The sequence below is a fragment of the Lissotriton vulgaris genome, chromosome 9 (assembly GCF_964263255.1).
Source record: "Lissotriton vulgaris chromosome 9, aLisVul1.2, whole genome shotgun sequence".
NCBI lineage: Eukaryota > Metazoa > Chordata > Amphibia > Caudata > Salamandridae > Lissotriton > Lissotriton vulgaris.
In genome coordinates, this window is record NC_141697.1 from 7,398,154 (window position 1) to 7,419,900 (window position 21,747).

Below are 21,747 nucleotides of genomic sequence, written 5' to 3' on the forward strand. Positions count from 1 at the left end.
AGTGCCATTTAACATAACATAACATAACATAACATGGGGCACAGGGTCAGAGCTGATTTGCATATAGCCAGTGTCTAACCCAGGGTGGTGTGGAGTGCAAAAAAACGATGGATTTAGGCCTAGATCCTTGTACTGGGGTGAATGTATGACATTGTTCTACATTCTGTCCATCAACTGTGTTTTTTGCAATTTTCACCCCAAGTGTGCTGGGTATACTCAGACGTGAGTCCCAGGCTCTCCATGCCACTGGAGTCAAGCTATCCAGGCTGAATGAAGGCTGAAAGCCAGAAACCGGTCCTTGGATGCTTGATTCCGGTCTGGGAAAGACATGGCTTGGTAGTTCGGACTGGACTGTTCCCATGGGGCACAGGGTCAGAGCTGATTTGCATATAGCCAGTGTCTAACCCAGGGTGGTGTGGAGTGCAAAAGAACGATGGATTTAGGCCCAGATCCTTGTACTGGGGTGAATGTATGACATTGTTCTACATTCTGTCCATCAACTGTGTTTTTTGCAATTTTCACCCCAAGTGTGCTGGGTATACTCAGACGTGAGTCCCAGGCTCTCCACACCACTGGAGTCAAGCTATCCAGGCTGAATGAAGGCTGAAAGCCAGAAACCGGTCCTTGGCTGCTTGATTCCGGTCTGGGAAAGACATGGCTTGGTAGTTCGGACTGGACTGTTCCTATGGGGCACAGGGTCAGAGCTGATTTGCATATAGCCAGTGTCTAACCCAGGGTGGTGTGGAGTGCAAAAAAACGATGGATTTAGGCCCAGATCCTTGTACTGGGGTGAATGTAAATGTAAATGTAAATGTAAATGTAAATGTATGACATTGTTCTACATTCTGTCCATCAACTGTGTTTTTTGCAATTTTCTCCCCATCAACAAGAGCATATCCTTCAAGCTCCTCATCCACGCACATCAGGCACTCCACAAGACCGGCCCAGCCTACCTCAACAGACAACTTTCCTTCTACATCCCCAACTGCCAGCTACGCTCCGCAGACCTCTCACTTGCCACCATCCCGCTCATCCAAAGAACAACCACCAGCGGGAGATCCTTCTCCAACCTTGCCACCAAGACATGGAACTCCCTACCACTGAGCCTACAACAGACCCAAGACCTGCTGACCTTAACCCCTTCTCTGCGGGGCACATTTCCCTGCTGGGCTGGGGGCAGGGGGCGTGCACAGTGCCCACATGCTCATGACGAACTCAGCTCGTCATGAGCCACGGTTCTCGTTTGCTCATGACGAGCTGAGCTCGTCACGACCACGCCCATTTATTGGAACGCTCAGCATAGCAGGGGAATTAGCCCCGCGTGTGAGTGTGAGCTCGTCATGAGCACACGGTAACCGTGGCTCATGACGAGCTGAGCTCATCATGAGCATGGGAGGGGTTAAGGAGGATACTCAAGACCTGGCTGTTCGACCAATAGCGGTCCTGCCCCCGCAGCACCTTGAGACTCCGTTGGGTATGTAGTACGCTTTATAAATTACTGATTGATTGATACCCAATTTAATGCATGGAGGACATCTCTTACGACCGACCCCATTCCATACATAGAGGACACCCCTTACCACCAACCCGATTTCACACAAAGAGAAAACTCTTGCCACCTACCCCATTTCATGAATGGAGGACACCACTTTCCACCAACCCAATCTCATGGATAGAAAACACCCCTTATCACCTACCCCATTTAACACACAGAGGACACCCCTTGCCACCTGGCAATTTCACGATTAGAGGACACCTATTACGACCTATCCCATTTCACACAGAGAGGACATCTCTTATACCCAACCCCATTTCACGCCTAGAGGACACCTCTTACCACCTACCCCATTTGATGCATCGAGGGCACCCTTTACCACCTACCCCACTGCACACATAAAGGACACCTTTTACCACCTACTCCACTTCACACATAGAGGACACCACTTTCCACCTACTGCATTTCACACACTGAGGACACCCCTCACCATCTTCACCATTTCACCCACAGATGACACGTCTTACCACCTACCCCATTTCATGCATAAAGGACAACCCTTACCACCAACTCAATTTGACACATAGAGAAAACTCTTGCCACCTACCCCACTACATGCATAGACTACACCTCTTACCACCTACCCCATTTCTCACATAGAGGATACCCCTTACCAGGGACCCCATTTTACACACTGAGGAAACCCCTTACAACCTACTCCATTTCATGCATAGAGGACAACCCTTACCACCAACCCAATTTCACACAAAGAGAAAACTCTTATCACCTACCCCATTTCATGAATATAGGACACTCCTTTCCACCAACCCCATTTCACGGATAGAGAACACCCCTTAACACCTACCCCATTTCACTCATAGAGGATACCCCTTGATACCTGCCCATTCCATTAATAGAGGACACCCATTACCACCTACCCCATGTCACACAGAGAGGAAACCTCTTAACACCTACCCCATGTGACGCATCGAGGATAACTCTTACCACTTACCTCGCTGCACGCATTAAAGACACCTCTTACCACCTACCCCACTCGATATAGAGAACACACCACTTGCCACATACCCCATTCCACACATAGATGACACCTCTTACCACCGACCTCATTTCACACATAGAGGACACATCCTACCACCTTCCCCATTTCACACACTGAGGACATCCTTCACCATCTACCCCATTTCACCCAAAGTCAAAGTCAAAGGAACTTGTTGAGCGCACTAATCACCAAAAAGGTTTCATGGCGCTTGCAGAACTTCACTAGACTGGCAGTCAAATTTGGACAGCGTTATTTCTGATCAAATAACCACGTTTTTAATTTTTTCCAAAAATGCTTGTGATCGGCGATGGAGAGAAGATGAGACGGAAGCTTATTCCAGAGATAGGGGCAAGAAAGGAGAAGGATCGTCTCCCACTTGGTACAGTGCATACTGGTAGTAGGGTAAGAAGAGATTTTAAACTGGATCTTAACATTCTCCCTGGCTGGTACCTGGTGAGCTTTTTTGCTAAATAACAAGGCCCACTTCCATATATGATCTTATGGGTGAGGCGGAGGATTTTAAAATGGCCTCTTTCTTACTGGAAGCCAGTGGAGGGACCTCAGACTAGGGGCTGAGGGGGATCTCGGTGGAAGATTTAAGATAAGTCTGGCAGCAGTGTTCTGCAGGATCTGCAGTTTGGAAAAGAGATCTTCATTTAGGGAAGCTAATAAGGCGTTCCCATAGTCCAAACAGCTTACAATTAGACCCTGCACCTGAGGTTTCCTGGATTCAATAGGTAACCATTTGAAGATTTTACGTAGTTTCGGCAGGATCCCATAACAAGTGCCCAACACAAGATTGACATGCTATTTCATGGACAGTTTGTTGTCAATGTTTATTCCAAGATTACGCCTGCTTATTTAGGGGTTGGGCATGGGCCCAATGCCTGGGGCCACCAATTGTTAGACCAATACTCTTCAGCCCTGCCAAACAAGATGATCTCTGTCTTGCTACCGTTGAGCTGTAGTTTGTTATTGCACATACAGTTGTTTATGTGGATCATGCAGATTTTAAACCAAATCATTGTGTCTGTAGGGTTGGGATCAAATGTAATCAAGAGCTGAGTGCGTTCAGCGTATGAAACGGCCTCAAAAGCATAGGACCTGATTACCCTAGCCAAAGGTGCTACATTGAGGTTAAAAAGCGTAGGGCTCAGTTTAGATCGCTGGGGGACGCCTATGCTTACTGGCCTACTACATGAGGCCAGGGTATCTAAATGTACGGTGGTTGAACAATTCCTTGGGTAGTTTTTTAACCAGTCCAGGGCTTTCTCCCTGACTCCCACCTCCCAGAACCGCTGTTCTAAAATGTAGGGGGAGATGGTGTGGAAGGCGGCTGACAGGTCCAGAAGAATGAGCATAGCTGCTTCTCTTTTACCCAGGGCCAGCCTGATATTATCAACCATCTCTACTACTGCTGTGTTGGTACTATGTGCCAACCGAAACCCTGATTGCGATGGATCAAGAAGTCTGTGAATTTCCAAATGAGCGGTAAGTTGTTTATTTAGAGGGATTTAAGCACAGAGGACACCTCTTACTACCTACCCCATTTCATGCATAAAGGACACCCCTTACCGCCAACCCAATTTCACACACACATATAGAAAACTCTTGCCACCTACCCCACTGCACGCATTGAGTTCACTTCTTACCTCTTACCCCATTTCGCTTATAGAGGACACCCCTTACCAGGGACCCCATTTCACACATAGAGGAAACCCCTCACCACCTACCCCATTTCACTTATAGAGGACACCTATTACCACCCACCCCATTTCACATATAGAAGACACCCCTTACCACGTACCCAATTTCACACTTAGAAAACACCTCTTCCCACCTACCCCATTTCACACCTAGAGGACACCCCTTACCACCTACCACATTTCACACACTGAGGATACCCCTTACCACCTACCCCATTTCACAACAAAGGACACCCCTTACCACCTACCCTATTTCACGCATAGAGGACCCCTCTAACCACCTACCCAATTTCATGCATCGAGGACACCCATTACCACCTACCTCACTGCACACATAGAGGAAACCTCTTACTACCTACTCCCTTCACACACAGACAACACATCCATTGCCACACACACCATTTCATACATAGAGGACACCTCTTACCACCTACGCCATTTCACACAAAGAGGACACCCCTTACCACCTACCCTATTTCACGCATAGAGGATACCTCTAACCACCTACCTCATTTCATGCATAGAGGACATCCCTTACCAGTGACCCCTTTTAATTTATAAATAAAACCCCTTACCATGGACCCCATTTCACATATAGATGTTATGCTATGTTATTATAAGCTTGTAGAGCGCTTTATCACCCAGAGGTATCTAAGCGCTATCAGCGAACACACTGATGGCACCTTTTACCACCGACTCCATTTCACGTTTGGAGGACACACCTTAATACGTACCCTATTTTGTGCATATAGGACACTTCTTGCCACCTACCCTATTTCACACAGGGAGGACACCCCTTTCCACCTACCGCATTTCACACACTGAGGACACCCCTTACCACCTACCCCATTTCACCCACAGAGGACACCTCTTACCACCTATCCGATTTCATGCATGGAGGACACCACTACCACCAACCCCATTTCATGCATAGAGGACACCCCTTACCACCAAGCCAATTTCACATAGAGAGAAAACTCTTACCAACTTCCCCATTTCATGAATACAGGACACCTCTTACAACCTACTCCATTTCACAAATAGAGGACACCCCTTACCACCTACCCAATTTCACAAACAGAGGTTACCCTTTACCACCTACGCAATTTCACACATAGAGAACCCCAAATACCACCTACCCGTTTCATACATAGAGGACACCCCTTACCACATACCCACTTCATACATAGAGACACTCCTTACCACCTACCCCATTTCACTCATAGAGAACAACCATTACTACCTTTCCCATTTCACACACAGAGGACACCTCTTACCATTTGCCCAATTTCATGCATAGAGGACACCTCTTACAAACTTCCCCAATATCACACATAGAGTACACATCTTACCACCTACCCCATGTAATGTATTACTTTGCTCAATAGTACTTGATTCCTCACAGAATGTAGATTTCTCTTACCATACCATTCTTAGAATACTGTGATGTTCTGATTTGTCAGTTACAGCTTGGCTGTTCGTGGATGAGGCTAATAAATAATTCCTGATCCTTCATCTGGATACTGAACCTTATTTATCATAATAATTTATCAATTTTACACTGGCGACGATCCTACCTCACTGCCTCAACACGCGGCCGTCCCTGACACCTCTCCAGCGGCTTTACTATCAATTAAGGAAGCATAGTCTTCCCAGCGGCCGAGTAAGTAAATCATCACCGGAAGAAAAACTGATACGGTGAGGAGCAAGCGGGAGGTTATTTGGAAGAAAGGGACTTTAATTTCAAAGAAGCGGAAAAAGTAATTAATTGGGCGCGTTTTCTTATGTTTAAAACGTTGCGCATTCTTCTCACGCTCGCTATGCGCTTTCTCGCACTGTTCGTTAAACAAAATGGATACGCGTTTCAGTGACGCGGTGATTGCGTGTCATTGAGGAAAAATCTTAGCCTCGTTTTGAAGAGAACTCAGCCTCTCTTTGAACGAGCATTGGAACGCGCAGAACGCGCGAAAGAGCATTGACGTGTGTGACTTTTACTTAGGGCTTTGTGACGCCTGATCGTTCCAAAAGAGGAACGTTGTATTAAACTTGAAGAAAGAGAGCATTGTGAAGTGCTCAAAAATCTGGAAAAGAACGCTATATTCAATTTGAAGAAAGAGAGCATTGTGAAGTGCACAGGAATTTTTACAAGGTTAAAATTCTTAATAAGAAGAATACTCTGAACACTTATAATGAACTTATGAATTGTGATATCATCAATAAAAAGAAAAGGGATATTTTTATTGAAAAGAAGTTCTTCTCTTTAATAAAATAACACTACTATTACATTTTTTTTTTAAATTGTTAAAGGAACATATTACAAAGAACTTTGAGATTAAAATAAAAAAAAAAGGAAAACTTCAATTTTATTTTTATCTTCACAAATAGAGGAAAATGCAGAATGTAACACAACCTGCTTTCTTCTTAACAAGTCCAGGTGAGCCAAACGTAAAATGGCAAAAATGGAAAAAGATCTTTGCTAATTATGCAAGGGTATGTGGCACGAATTTAAGTGCAGAAAGGAAACATTTGTTGCTTTTGCATTGTCTAGGAGGAGAAGGCCAAGATGTATTAGAACATTTACCTGAACTCACTGCGGCTGAACAAAGGAATTTAAACGAATATGAAATAGCAATTGAACAATTAGACCGACACTATCTTCCTAGACTGAGCACGATAATGGAGAGATATCATTTCGGTTTAAGGGGACAAAAGAAAGACGAATCAGTTGAGGAATATGTTTCTGCACTAAGAAAGTTGGCTTCATCTTGCAAATTTGGACAGACTTTGGATGAGAGAATAAGAGATCAATTTGTGTTGAAGTGCGCTCATGACAGTATTCGGAAGGAACTGTGGCTAAAAGATGAACCACCACTAGATGAAGTTCTTGTGATAGCAAAACTGGTTGAGCACATGACAAAATGTGTTGATGAGTTAAAGGAGGAAAAACAAAAAATGAATGAGCCAGAGAAGAAAAGTGAATCTAAAGTAGAGGAAGTTGTGTGCCGAGTAAAGAAAGAAGAAAAATCGTCTGGAGAGAAAAATGAAAATTGAACGAATAATTTCAATCCTAACTTTAATCCGTCTAATAAATTTTCTTGTTTTAGGTGTGGAAATAATGGGCATTTAGCTAATTCACCAAATTGCCCAGCTTTGAAGTCAATATGTAACAACTGTGGTAGAAGAGGTCATTTCTCTAAATGTTGTAGGACTAGAACTGGTAAGAGAGATAATGTATATAGAAAATGGTCTCAACCGCAGGTGAAGACTGTGACTTTCCAAGTCAATGGTGGTCCTTTGGAACATCCCTCACATTTGGTAAAAGTTGATCATGCCATGATTGAGTTTAAATTTGATTCCTGTTCCCAAATCACCATGATTGACCAAGAGTTATTACGTAAAACCTTTGGAGATAATGTCAAACTTTTCAAAAGCGACATAATACCCTTAGGTTATGGTGAAAAGCCCATTAAAATATATGGATATTTCACAGCCACTCTTGAGTTGGGAAGTCGCATCATTCCAGGTAAAATTTATGTGACTAACTTTGGTGATGCCTTGATCAGTTGGAGAGATCAGCGAGATTTGGGAGTAACACTTGATCCCAATGCTTCACCTCAGGTGCAAATACAACAAGTTGAGAATTTGTCAGAAATGTTTTCAGGAAGGTTTCCAAATGTGTTTAAAGAACAGTTAGGATGTTTAAAGGGTTATAAACACTGCATAAGGTTAAAAAAGAATGTGATACCTATTGTAGCAAAAGTAAGGAGGATTCCCTTGGCTGAACAAGGTAAAGTGCAGAAAGAAATTGAAAAATTAATTGATAATAACATAATAGAACCAGTAGAAGCTACAGAATGGTTGGCTCCAATTGTTATAGCTAAGAAGCCTACTGGGGAAATTCGACTATGTATTGATTTAAGAGCATTGAATAAGGAGGTAATTGTAGACAGATTTCCTTTGCCTAACATTGATGAGATCGTAGGGACATTAGAGGGAGCGAAGTACTTTACCACTTTAGACCTAGCTTCCGCATACCACCAAGTGGAGCTAGATGCCGCTTGCCAAGATCTGACTGCTTTTATTACTCCTGTGGGAACCTTTAAATTTAAAAGGATGCCATTCGAATTAATCTCAGCAGCCTCAGTATTTCAACGAATTATGACTCACATATTAAAAGGTCTCTCAGGAGTGAAATGCTACCAAGATGATTTACTAATTTATGGTGCCAACATGCAAGAACATAATGAACGTGTGTGTGAGGTGTTGAAGAGGTTGTCAGATTCTGGGTTGTCTCTTAAGAAAGAAAAGTGCAAGTTTGGTTTGGAGGAAGTGAATTATCTTGGTCACTGTATTAAGAGTCAAGGTGTCTTTCCTAAGTCTGAGTTGGTCACATCGATTGATAACATGGTCGAGCCGGTAAATAAAGATGAGTTGTTATCATTTCTTGGAATGGCTGAGTTCTATGGCAAGTTTATTTTACATTTTGCGGACAAGACTAAGAATATGAGGAGGCTCACCGCTAAAAATGTGACATTTGAGTGGTCAGTTGACTGTAAAAAAGAATTTGATGAGATAAAGAATGAATTAAAGAATGCTCCGTGTCTTCAGGCATTTGTTCCTGGTCTGCCTACATTTGTATATACAGATGCTAGTGATAAAGGTCTGGGAGCTGTTCTGGTACAAAACAAAGATGGACATGATTCCCTTATTGCCTGTGCGTCAAGATGTCTTCGTGGTCCCGAGCTCAATTACTCGGTAATTGAAAAAGAGTCGTTAGCTATTTTTTGGGCACTTAAAAAATTTAAGAATTTAGTCTGGGGCACGAAATTTATTGTAAAGTCAGACCATAAGCCCTTGAAAGAAGTCTTTTGTAAGAAAGGGTTAGATTCAATTTCTTCAAGGATTAGAAGATGGATAATATCCTTACAGGAGTTTGATTTTGAGGTGCAATATTTACCTGGTGTATCAAATAAGGCTGCAGATTGCTTTTCAAGACTTGTCAAAGGAAATGATCCATGCAATGATGAGGTAAATGTAGATGAGGATGATTTTCTTGATGTTTGTGAGGTCACTGAGGGTGTTGTGGGGAAAGATGAGTGGAAAGAAGAATTACAAAAAGATGAAGAGCTATGTAAGGTAATATCCTTGATGAGGGATAACAAGCGTTTAGAGAAACCATGGTCGTTAGTTTCACATGAATTATTGTTAACTGATGATCTGCTGACACGAGGTTTGAGGCTAATCCCTCCTAATACTTTAAGGAAAAGATTGTTGTTACATGCACACTCTGGGCATCAGGGTATAGTAAAAACTAAGGAAATGTTGCGCACCCAGTTTTGGTGGCCTGGCATGGATTTGGAGACAGAACATATGGTAAGAGATTGTGTAGAATGTTGTGCAAGTGACAAAATTCTGAAAACTAGGCAGATGCCTATGGTTTGTAGAGCTTTACCTAATCATCCTTGGGATGAATTAGCTATTGACATCTTGGGTCCACTTTCTGGTGTTTCTGACACCCCTTATTTAATAGTTTTAGTTGACCTATATTCCCGTTGGATTGAAGTGTGTGCTGTCAGTGAGATAACTTCAGAGTCTATTATTAAGTTTTTATCTGAGATATTTATGAGAGAAAGTTTTCCAAACAGTATTTTGTCAGACAATGGCCCTCAGTTTTGTTCTGCGCAGTTTGATGCCTATCTCACTAAATGTGGCATATCACACAAACTGTCCTCTTTGTACCACCCAGAAACTAATGGGGCAGTAGAGAGGGTAAATAAAACACTAAAAGAATGTATCCAACTTGCCAGAGTCAATGGTTTAAATTGGAAAGAAGCACTTAGAGAAAGGATTGAGGCTTACCGGAGCTCCCCTCACTCTACCACTGGTAAATCTCCCTTTGAGTTATTCAAAGGAAGAGTACCCAACACAATGTTATGTCCTGGTTGGATGAATCTAAACAAAGGGTTTGTTGACAATCACATTGGTGTATGGAGGGAGAGGGAGTTAGAGAAGCAAGCATGTAGGAAGGCTTACTTTGATTAAAAAAAATGTGTTCGATTTCAGAAAATCAATGTAGGTTATGGACATATCTTACCAATATGCACATTTCAGTCATAGAGGACACCTCTCGCCACCTTAGCCATTTCACCATCAGAGGACACCTTTTACCACCTACCCCATTTTACGCGGAGGACAAACCTTACCTCCAGCGCCATTTCACACACAGAGGACACTTCTTACCACCTAACCCATTTCCCTCATGGAGGACACTTCTTACCACCTTCCCCAATATCACACATAGAGTACACCTCTTACCACCTACACCATTTCACGCATAGAAGACATCTCTTACCATACACTCCATTTCACTCACACAGAACACCTCTTACCACCTACCCCATTCCACCCATAGAGGACACCCCTTACCACCTTGCCCATTTCGCGCATAGAGGACACCTCTTACCACCTAACCCATATTACCATCAGAGGACACTTCTTTCTACCTACCCTATTTTACACAGAGGACACCACTTACCACCAGCCCAATTTCACACACAGAGGACACTTCTTACCACCTAACCCATTTCCCTCATGGAGGACACTTCTCACCACCTTCCCCAATATCGATTGATTGATTGATACTTTATTCGATATTGTCATATCATAAAAGTACATTGATCAAAAAAAACATTGGCATTAAAAGTACATTTCACTAAAATTGTTTAAAAATTTCTATATACAATTAAAACATAACCCAACCCAAAGATACATGACAATATTAGGTATCACAAAATTTAAAAGTAAGTTATTAATTGGCGATCATGTCCATACGGCCTAGGTATTGGTAACATTACATATCCTTGTGCGAGTGAGCCAGGCACTTGATAAGTACTTTGCCACACCGCAAACAATGAAAAGTGGGAACGTATTGGCTGTAATGATACGGAGAGCAACCCAAAAGTCTCTAGTTCCAAGCTCCCTGCAAACTGGTCTAAGCCATCTCTGTCTTGCCCTCTTCTAGGTTTTACAGCCGAACAGAAAATGTGCAAGGGATTCTGTTTTGCAGGGACAGCAAGGACAAGCACTGTTCAGTGACCTTTAGGCTTTCCATCCTTTAGTGAATTGATTAAGAGGTAAAGTTCCATATCTCATCTTTAAAAAAATCACTCTATCTCTAGGTGTTGTTATCAGGTAAAGAAAGGGTTCCAGCTTTCTGATTGGTTTATGTTCTATAAATTGCATAGTTAAGGTACCCCAACTTGGATTCCTCTGTTCTTGAGCCTCCACCCACTCCCAGTAGATGTTCTTTATTACTTGCTTTGGAGGTGGAGCCTGGGTGGTCCAGGATTCAGTCAGACCCAAATTCAGAACCATATCTTTAAGTTTATTTTACCAGTGTATTTTACCACTGGTGTTCAGTGCAATCAGTTCATCCAACACTAGGGCATAGCTCTGGGGTCCTCCTTAAACGAACCCAGAACAACAATGGACGCAAGTGAACTACATCAAAGATGGTACGTTTGCCCATATCCAGGTACAATGGTTTCAGTGGGGTAGATACAGGTAAGGCAACCAGCTTCCTAATAAATGTATTCTCTGCCTTAACCAATACCTCAACATTTTCTCCTCCCCATAGTTCTGCGCCGTAAGTCGCTGAGGGCATCGCCCTTCCTTCATATACAGCAAGAGCAGGGCCAATTGGTCTACTAACTGATAATCGCTGGCTCCTTAATATAGCACCCGAAACTCTCCTGAGGTTTAGCTGCATCTTGGCTATATGGGAATCCCACCTCATTTTACTATTTATCCTTATTCCCAGATAGTCAAATTCCTCCACCACCTCAAGTGGAGTTCCATTAAGGGTGATCTGGGGATTCCTTCCCCTTTTTGGGGGGGTAATACAATCAACTTTGTTTTGGTTGAGTTAATGGTAAGTCCACGCTCATCACAAAATAGACTGAATTTGTCCAAAAGTTTTTGCAGGCCCACCAGGGTTTTGGCCAACAGAAGGGTGTCGTCCGCGAACAGGAGAGTAGGTGTTTTCTCTCCTGCCAAGACCGGGGCATCGGCACTGTCCTCCCTCAGCTGCTCCACAACCCCGTTAACAAAGAGAGAGAACAGTGTCGGCACCATCACACAGCCCTGGCGCACCCCCCTATTCACGGACACCTTCCCCGTTAACTGCCCCTGGCTCCCCCATCTAATCCTGGCATAGCTATCCTCATGGAGCTTAACTATCAGTTCCAGAAGATAGCGTGGAAAGCCAATGTCCAATAGCACCCTCCAGAGTTTGTCACGAGGTACCAGGTCAAAGGCACTTTTTAAATCTACAAAGGCCAGGTAGAGTTTTCCCCTTCTAACAATAGCTGTTTTCCAGTAGATTGCCCAAAACCTGAAGACCTGATCCATAGTCCCCACGTTTTTGCGGAAGCCTGCCTGGAAGTGGGAGAGTATACAACCTTCCTCCACCCATCTGTCTATTCTGTTCACAATCACCCGTCCAACTACTTTTTGCATACCATCGATTAAACTAATCGGCCTGTAGTTGGCAGGGTCCTCCTTATCACCTTTCTTGTGGATTGTGACCACTTCTGCCCCCTTCCAGGAGTCGGGGACTGGGTGACCAGCAAGTATTACATTTATCAAGGGGGCAATAAAATTGGACCACAGCTTGGGATCATGTAGAAACAGATCACCTGGTATCCCATTCTGACAAGCCCCCTTCGCGGGAGTTATTTTCCTTATGGCTGCAGCTACTTCCTGTGCTGTAAAAGGCTTGTTGGTTGTTGTCCTATTGTTACTGGGATATGCATGATCCAAACCTAGTGGAGTTACTTCCTTCCCACAGTAATACATGTTAGAAAAGTGTGTATACCATTGTTGTTCCGTTATATGGTTGGCTAGAGGGTCAACATCTTTTCTATCTAACTTGTTTATCATTTTCCAAAATAGTATTGTGTTCTTGGAGATTGCTGCCACCCTTAATTCCTGCCAGTACTCCTCCTCCCAATCCCTCTTGGCCTTTATTATACAGCTTTTGTAATCTTTTCTGGCCAACCGTACAGCTACATTGTCCTTCCTCTTGATCGCAATTCCTATTTCCCTTCTTTTCTCCCTACATTGCGCTGTGTATCAGGGAGTGCTAGCTTGTTGGGTGCATTTCTTTGTAGGACCTCCACCACCCTTTACAGAAAAGAGGGATCCAATGTTCCTTACCAAAGTGTTATAGGAATCTTCAAGGCTAAAGTTAATACTGTCCATATTGGCAGCCATATTCACAAGAACCAGTTCCCTAGTTTGCGATTCAACCATTCCTCTAATAGAGAGCAGACTATCTTCTTGGCCTAATATTCTGTTCCACTTAAGCTTGCGGTTACCATCAGACGGGATAAGTTCTTTTGTGATCAGTATTGGAGTTTCTACAGAATCCCTCTCCTTCCCCCATTTTATTCCCATACATAATGGATTATGGTCGCTGTCTTGAGTCTGTACAACTTCCATATCCATTAATCTGCTCCAGGAGTTGGTATCGAGCAGGATATAATCAATACGGGAGGGACAACTGAGTTTGTTATAGGTCATTGCCCCATTTGGGTCAGATGGTGTTCTCCCATTCAATGCACGTAGATTATATTCTACTGTTAGGGCATTCAATTGTAACACTCTCGGGGTCCACTTTTTTATGGGTGCCACGTTTAACAACGGGATAGACCTTGTACAATCATCCTCATTCATACACATGAAGTCATCTTTGTCCAAGGGTTCATAAGTACAATTAAAATCACCTCCAATGACAATACTGGACAGTGGGCGAATACCTGCCAATGCCCCCTCAAGGAGAGTTCTAGTGGGGGACGTTTGGCCTCCTGGAGTCACACGTGCATACACATTGAACAGCTCAAAGGCTTTATGACCCTTAACAGAGATATGTAGTATACCATTTGACGACCGCGAGCGGGTGGTAATAGCCAAATTAAGTGATATTTTAGTCCAGATATGTAAGCCCCCAGAAGGTCGACCCCGCCCAGTGCTGGTAGCTGGTATAAAATGAGTTGTGTACCCACATTTATGCTGGGGGGATATACTTCAGGTTTCTTGGAACAAACATATGTCGAATTCATCTATGAATTCGTTCCATTCCGGTTTGGACATATTTTTCAATAGCCCTGCTATGTTCCAGGAAATTAACTTAATTATACCTGAGTTAGGGTTTACCTTATTTATGTTTACTTCTAAGACTTTTTCTCCTTTATCCTCAGACTGATGTTTTTTAATTGTCAGCACAATCCCTGGGCTATCCTCCCTAGGTGGGGGAGTTACCTCATCATTATCCTCCCTGTCATCTTTTCCAGGACATTTGATTTTATAGCCGGCTATTTTGGCTGGGGTGTCACTCAAGGTCCTACCACACAGTCAGTCAATCCCTTCCAACCCTTCGAACATGGAGAAGCGATTGAATGTAGGATCATTAAACCCATAGGTGGGAAAGTCACGGCCTCGGGTTGGTGGGGGATATACTGGTCTTTTCAGCAATGATTATGGGTAAAAGTAGGTCAGGTCAGGTCTCTAGTTGTGATTTCCTCCCTATCTCTCCCATCATACCATTCCCCAATGTATTTGGAGACTCTATGGTCTCTAAAATTTATGATGATCACGTCCCCTTTTTGATCCTTCGGTCTACGACCCAACCACCCGACATTCAATATTTCCCCATTCAGGTTAGGTGGCAATGGTCTATTATTTGCCAACCATGTATAACCTTGTTCTTCAGAGTATGGAAGTCTTCTCGTTTACCATCTTCTAGTTCAGGTACCCCTGTCATGATGACTACAAAAGGTGCTGCCTGAGGTGGAAGATCTACATTGCTCTTAGATACTCTGGGTGGATTATAGTTTAAGTTACTCTTATTTTCTTTTGGGGCAACTGTATTGGTTTGATTACTGTTTGTTTTTTGTTCCGGTACCGGTCCTCCCCCTTTTTCACTTACAACATTAGTTTGTACCTTAGTTGTATTATTAGCAGCCTTGGATCCCTTTGCTGATGATATTTCTGCTTCCTTACTACTTATTTTGGCTCCCTTTGGGGGCACTGAGGGAACTAATAGACCTTTATGGTTTTTATAAGTGCTTGTAAATAGCTCCCCGGTTTGATCAGCATTCCTCTGTATCGAAGTTTCAATCTCCCCCAGCTTTTCTGATATAATTTTTACCCTGTGGGTTAGCGGGAGTATTAGGGACCTAACTAGGTGCTCTATGTTTCCCAATAAATCTTTTGCAATGTCATGAACAGTCGGCTTGGGATCACTCTTATTACTATCTAGTGCAGAACGAGCCGCCCCCTCGGTCCTTAATGGGTTATGGGCTAGTCCTAGCGGTTTTGTGATTAGGCCTTGTCGAGTGCCCCCCCGCGTTTCCTCTTTTTTGGCCGATTTACAGAAGCCAGATTCATATTTGTAGATTTATCAACTATGGAGTCAAAGGGGGGTCTCTCCTCAGCAGATGAGATTTCTAATAATGAATCTGCATTTGAAGTATTAGTATTACGGTCGGATGATTTGTCTTGATCCCTCAGCTGGTGCGGAATGCTAATATCACCCCCTTTATCAGCTTCTTGTGGACTACTAACATGTTTAATCATTCCCAAAGAAGAGCGTTTGGAGTGCATAGGAAAGGTGGGATATGATGCACTAGTTGAGGTCAAAGGTTGTGCTTCCTGAGTCGCATTATCAGTAATAGTATCTCCGTTATAATTACTAAAAACCTGATGTACAACTGGGAGAGATACAAAAGATGGAGCACAAAGGGAATCCATAGTAGTATTGTCCATTGTATTGTTCGTACTTATCGAAGTGTCAGCAATTGACAAAAGGGGTAGAGATCCGACGGGAAGTGAGTCGTCGCTCAGTATGCTCAAGGGCGTTTGCCACCACCACTATGGTCTTCTGGAGCATGCGCTCTATCGCTGTAAGACTGGGTAAAGTAGTCTTAGTATCTTTCAGCCTTTTGTTAGGTGGAGCAGGCATTTTAGCAACTAACTAAGGCAAACCCCTCAGTAATAACCGCAGTGTTCAAATCCCCAAGTCAAATTTACAAAATGTAATGGAATGACGGATGATCGTTCTTACTTGGGAGTACTTGTTGATCCGGGAATGTTCTTATAGAAGGGCCAAGGGGGTGGGGGTGGCCCAGCCCAGACTCCTTCGGCCTCCGAACGGCCACAAAATGGCCCGCCCTTGTCCCGGGCTTCTCCCGGGCGCTCCCACGCGCGACTCGCGGGGGCAAGAGGAATTCCTCTGATTTACGGCACCTCCGGGCGCTCTGCCTGCGTCACTCGCGCCACGACAGCCGGGGCACCTGGGAAGTGTAGTCCCGGCGGCGGCGATGTCACAGGCGCGAGTGTTGAGTGCCCCAAAGTCCACCTGTAAGGCCGTTCCCCTCACGGCAGCAGGTATGGCTCCTTGGTCCTCTTTTCGCAATACAATTACGCTCCCCAATATCACACATAGAGTACACCCCTTACCACCAACTCAATTTCACACACAGAGAAAATTCTTAACACCTACCCCATGTCACGAATAGAAGACACCCCTTACTACCTACCCCATTTTAAGAATTGAGGACACCCCTTACCACCCACCCCATTTCACGCATAAAGGACACCCTTTAACACCTATCCCGTTTCATGAATAGAGGACACCCCTTATCACATATTCACTTCATACATTGAGAACATCCCTTACCCCCTACCCCATTTCAATCATAGAGGGCAATCCTTACTACCATCCCCATTTGACATACAGAAGACACCTCTAAACTCTTACCCAATTTCACCTATAGGGGAAACCTTTAACCATCTACCCAATTTCAAACCACCAACCCCCACCAACCCCATTTTACACACTAATGACACTTCTTACCACCTAACCCATTTTACGCATATAGAACACCTCTTACCACCTACTCAATTTCTCACACAGAGGACACCCCTTACCACCTTTTCCATTTCACACACAGAGGACACCCCTTACCACCATTTCCATTTCACACACAGAGGACACCCATTAACACAAAACCCATTTCATGCATAGAGGACACCCCTTACCACCTACCTCATCTCACAGATAGAGGACACCCCTTACCACCTACCTCATCTCACAGATAGAGGACACCCCTAACCACTTATCCCATTTTACACATTGAGGACTCCCCTTACCACCTACCCCATTTTATACACAGAGGACAACCCTTGCCACCTACCCCATTTCTCTCATCGAGGACAACTCTTACCACCTACCCCACTAAGTGCATAAAGGACACCTCTTACCTCCTACCCCATTTCACACACAGAGGACATCCCTTACCACCTACCCCATTGCAGGCATAGAGGACACCTCTAACCACCTACCTCATTTCACGCATAGAGGACACCCCTTACCAGTGACACCATTTCATGTATAAAGAAAACCCCTTACCACATACCCCATTTCACATATAGACAGCACCTATTAGCACCAACTCCATTTTACGTTTGGAGGACACCCCTTAATATCTACCTTATTTTGTGCATATAGGACACTTCTTACCACCTACCCGATTTCACACAGGGAGGACACCCCATTCCACCTACCGCATTTCACACACTGAGGACACCCCTTATCACCTACCCCATTTCACCCACAGAGGATACCTCTTACCACCTACCCGGTTTCATACATGGAGGACACCATTACCACCAACCCCATTTCATACATAGAGGACACCCCTTTCCACCTACCGCATTTCCCACACTGAGGACACCTCTTACCACCTACACCATTTCACAAACAAAGTACACCCCTTACCACCTCCAGGAATCAACCAATCAACCCACCACAGAGAGGGCCTCAACCACACCTCTTACCAGCAACAGGGCATCAACCACACCACTTACCGAATGTCTGACATAATATCGACAGACAGAATATCTACATACAAAAATATCGACACAAAAATATCGAAATCAAAAATATCGGAGTCATATCTTCATAAAGGTAAGTACAAAAATATCGAAAAATTAATATCGTAGTACAAAAATATCGAAATTAAAAATATCGTTTTTTTAAATGTATTAATAATAATGTAAAAATAATTTTAAAATACATATAATTTTACAAATATTAAATAAAAATATTAAAACATAATTAAAAAATTAAAACTACTACATATACATTTAAAATAAATTAAAAACGTAATAATTTTATGTAATTTTTTTAAATTTCATTTAATTGATTTAATTTAAATTTATTTTATTTTTACCCTGTACGACTCTACCCCAAAAACCCAAAACTCACCATGAACCCTAAAAATACCCCATTACCCAAAAACCCAAAACTGACCCTGAACCCTAAAAATACCCCTTTACCCAAAAACTGAAAACTGACCCTGAACCCTAAAAATACCCCTTTACCCAAAAACCCAAAACTGACCCTGAACCCTAAAAATACCCCTTTACCCAAAAACTGAAAACTGACCCTGAACCCTAAAAATACCCCTTTACCCAAAAACTGAAAACTGACCCTGAACCCAAAAAAGACCCCTTTACCCAAAAACTGAAAACTGACCCTGAACCCTAAAAATACCCCTTTACCCAAAAACTGAAAACTGACCCTGAACCCTAAAAATACTCCTTTACCCAAAATTTATTAATATTATTTAATTACCAATTAATTATTAATTAACAATAACAATAAAGTAAATATATTAGCACATTAGCTGTAATTAATTAAATTTAATAATTAATATTTTTTTCCCCAATTAATTAATTAACAATAACAAAAAATTATATATATAAAAAATTACTCTAATTAATGTAATAACTAATTAATATTAATTAATTACCAATTAATTATTAATTAAAAATATGTACAAAATTATATTAATTAATTAACTAATTAATATTAATTAATTACCAATTAATTATTAATTAAAAATATTTACAAACATATATTAATTAATTAATTATTATTAAATTACTTCCCACCCTATTCCCCTATAAACCCACAACTCGCTCTGATACTAAAACGCAAACAGTAAACAAATTTACAAATTTTCAAACATACATTACAAAACATGTTTAACAAACATATAAACAACATAATAAAATACATAACACTAAATTTTTTTTCGATATTAGTAAAATTCGATATTAGTAACATACATACCTGAAAAAAACGATATTCTGTCTGTCGATATTTTGGACATCGATATTCTGTACTGTCGAAATTAAAACATCGATATTATTGTATATCGATATTTTAATTTCGATATTTTGTTTGCCTACCCCACTGACCACATGTAGGCGCCAACCACACCTCTCACCAACTGCAGGTCATTGGCCACACCTGCTGTACCTGTATTTGTAGATCACAGCCCCTCCCTCCTCAGGGTACCACCAGTGCCTGTATTCTCGAGGAACCCTAGAGTACCCCAGTACCTGTATGCGGGCTCTCCAGCTATGCCCAGCGGGTCAATGAATGCTCTCTCCAGCTGCATGAGTTGGTCATTCACTCTGCGGACTTCCAAGGGGCTGCAACAGAGACAGAAACACAATAAATCCTTCACTTGTGGAACACCGACAGTCACAAATGTACTTTAGTTTTAAATATTGGATATCAGTAATTTAAAACAAAATAGAAACATAACTATTAAACAGTGTCAAAATAGTGTGGCCTGTAGACCTCTGTCAGGGTTTGGGGGGCCGGCAGGATGGCTATAAACCAGTGACCCTACAAACCTGCCAAACTATATTCAAAGTAGAGGGCACCACTGAGTTACCATGGATATCCCTTAATCCAGTGGTCCATGTTTTCCACAGACCACTGGGTCACAGTGGTGGCCATCCCCCTTTATTTAGCCTCAGCTTGCACTTATTAAGCTCTTAGCAGGTGGCCCGTTGTCTCACCAGGTCAGCGGAGAGAACAATCTGGTCCCCGGAAGGGGACAGTCGCCATATCTAGGATTAGTTGGGCTCTGCCAAAACCCTGGAGGAGACCCTGAGTTGTAGTGAGCTTTACAACTTTATAAAAAATCAGAGCACTGCCTTTCATAACTCCTCACTTGGCAAAGAAAATATTAATTCATTTATGGCTTTTGCTAAGTGCAGACAAGTCCATTTCAGGCTTTGTGGCTTTGTGGCGCTGTTCCATGTATGCAAAATATACATTAATAGTCAAAGTGGTTCTCAGAAGTAGAAGAGAGACATACCACCAAGTTAGCAGGGCAGAGCACACCTGGAACTAAGGCAAGGCACAATTATGATTTGAGGCGTGCACAATTTAACCTGTGCCACATTTACCTTGCACATTGGGTGGTGCAAAATGTGACATGCCGACATCACTGATGACATTTTGTACCTAAAATAAATAAATGAAACACATAATTTCTAGCTGTTACTCAGATCTCAGAATTCTGAGCTGTCCTGGAAGCTTGCAGCCTAGCCAGGGCGCCAGGTGGTCTGATACAAATACTTGAATACACATCTCCGTCACTTGGTGTGCATAAATGACACTAATGGCTAGTAGAATTCCTCTGAGTAGTAGGATGTCACCCTTATCCACTAAAGACATTTGTGCAGCAGCTCAAAATGACCACTCTCCGAGGTGTCTCTGTCACCCAGGCCTGCACTCTTGTGCCTCGTTCAGATTGCACCTCAACCCGTCTCTCGCTTCTGCCTTCCTGGAGCAGGCTCGGCCCGCCCGTGCCTGTCTGACCTGGGGCTCTTGCAGCAGGCTCTCAAGGGGTGCAAAGGTCAGTCCTAGTCGGGCACACCACTCCCACTCCAGCCGGTACAGGTACCTGGTTGATCCTGACAGTAGCACATGTTTGCATCAAACATTAAACCGTCCACTTGTAAGTACATACGGCTGGTGAATTGAAACTGCGAATGGCTCATTATATCAGTTATGGTGCCTTGGATAACTGTTGAAGTTCTAGAGCTAATAGATACAAACACGCGCAGACCACCCGGGATGCATGCATTTGTGGTAAATTTAAATTACCTATACTTAATTTATGCGGTAAAGTTCAATAAAAATAACTCAGTCAAAAATAAGAGGCAGAGTCTGTGGCATCTGAGTTTTGTAAGGGTTTTATTCCTTAAAAAGGAATTGGTTCGAACCAGATATCATGTTCCATCACCACAAGGGTTCAGGAAGGGAATGGACATGGACATGTACAATGCTTTATCAACAGAACATCATATATATAGTCAATGCATTACAGTAGTGTTGAATGCAGAAGGCGTAACAGCTGAGAGAAACGAGATAAGAACACATGTGCGTAACAGAAGGCGTGCATGAGGGCGTACACAGAGGCGTGTGCTAGACAACGTCACTTGAAACGTATCACAGGTGGGTGGATCCATAGAAGAATCCTGCAGAGTCAGCAGAAATATGTGGCAGAGATGCGCGCGCAGCAGCATGACGTGTGATTGACGTGGAACTGGAGGGT

General features: G+C 42.9%; 1 protein-coding gene across 1 annotated transcript in view; it reads right to left on the reverse strand.

Annotated features, from left to right (window-relative positions):
• Positions 1-21,747, reverse strand: part of LOC147689523 (glutamate carboxypeptidase 2-like) — a 583,351-nt gene that overhangs the window by 46,649 nt on the left and 514,955 nt on the right. The window contains exon 17 of the mRNA XM_086936912.1: positions 19,733-19,825. Coding sequence (XP_086793038.1) covers positions 19,733-19,825 — 93 coding nt within the window. The remainder of the gene's footprint in view (positions 1-19,732; positions 19,826-21,747) is intronic.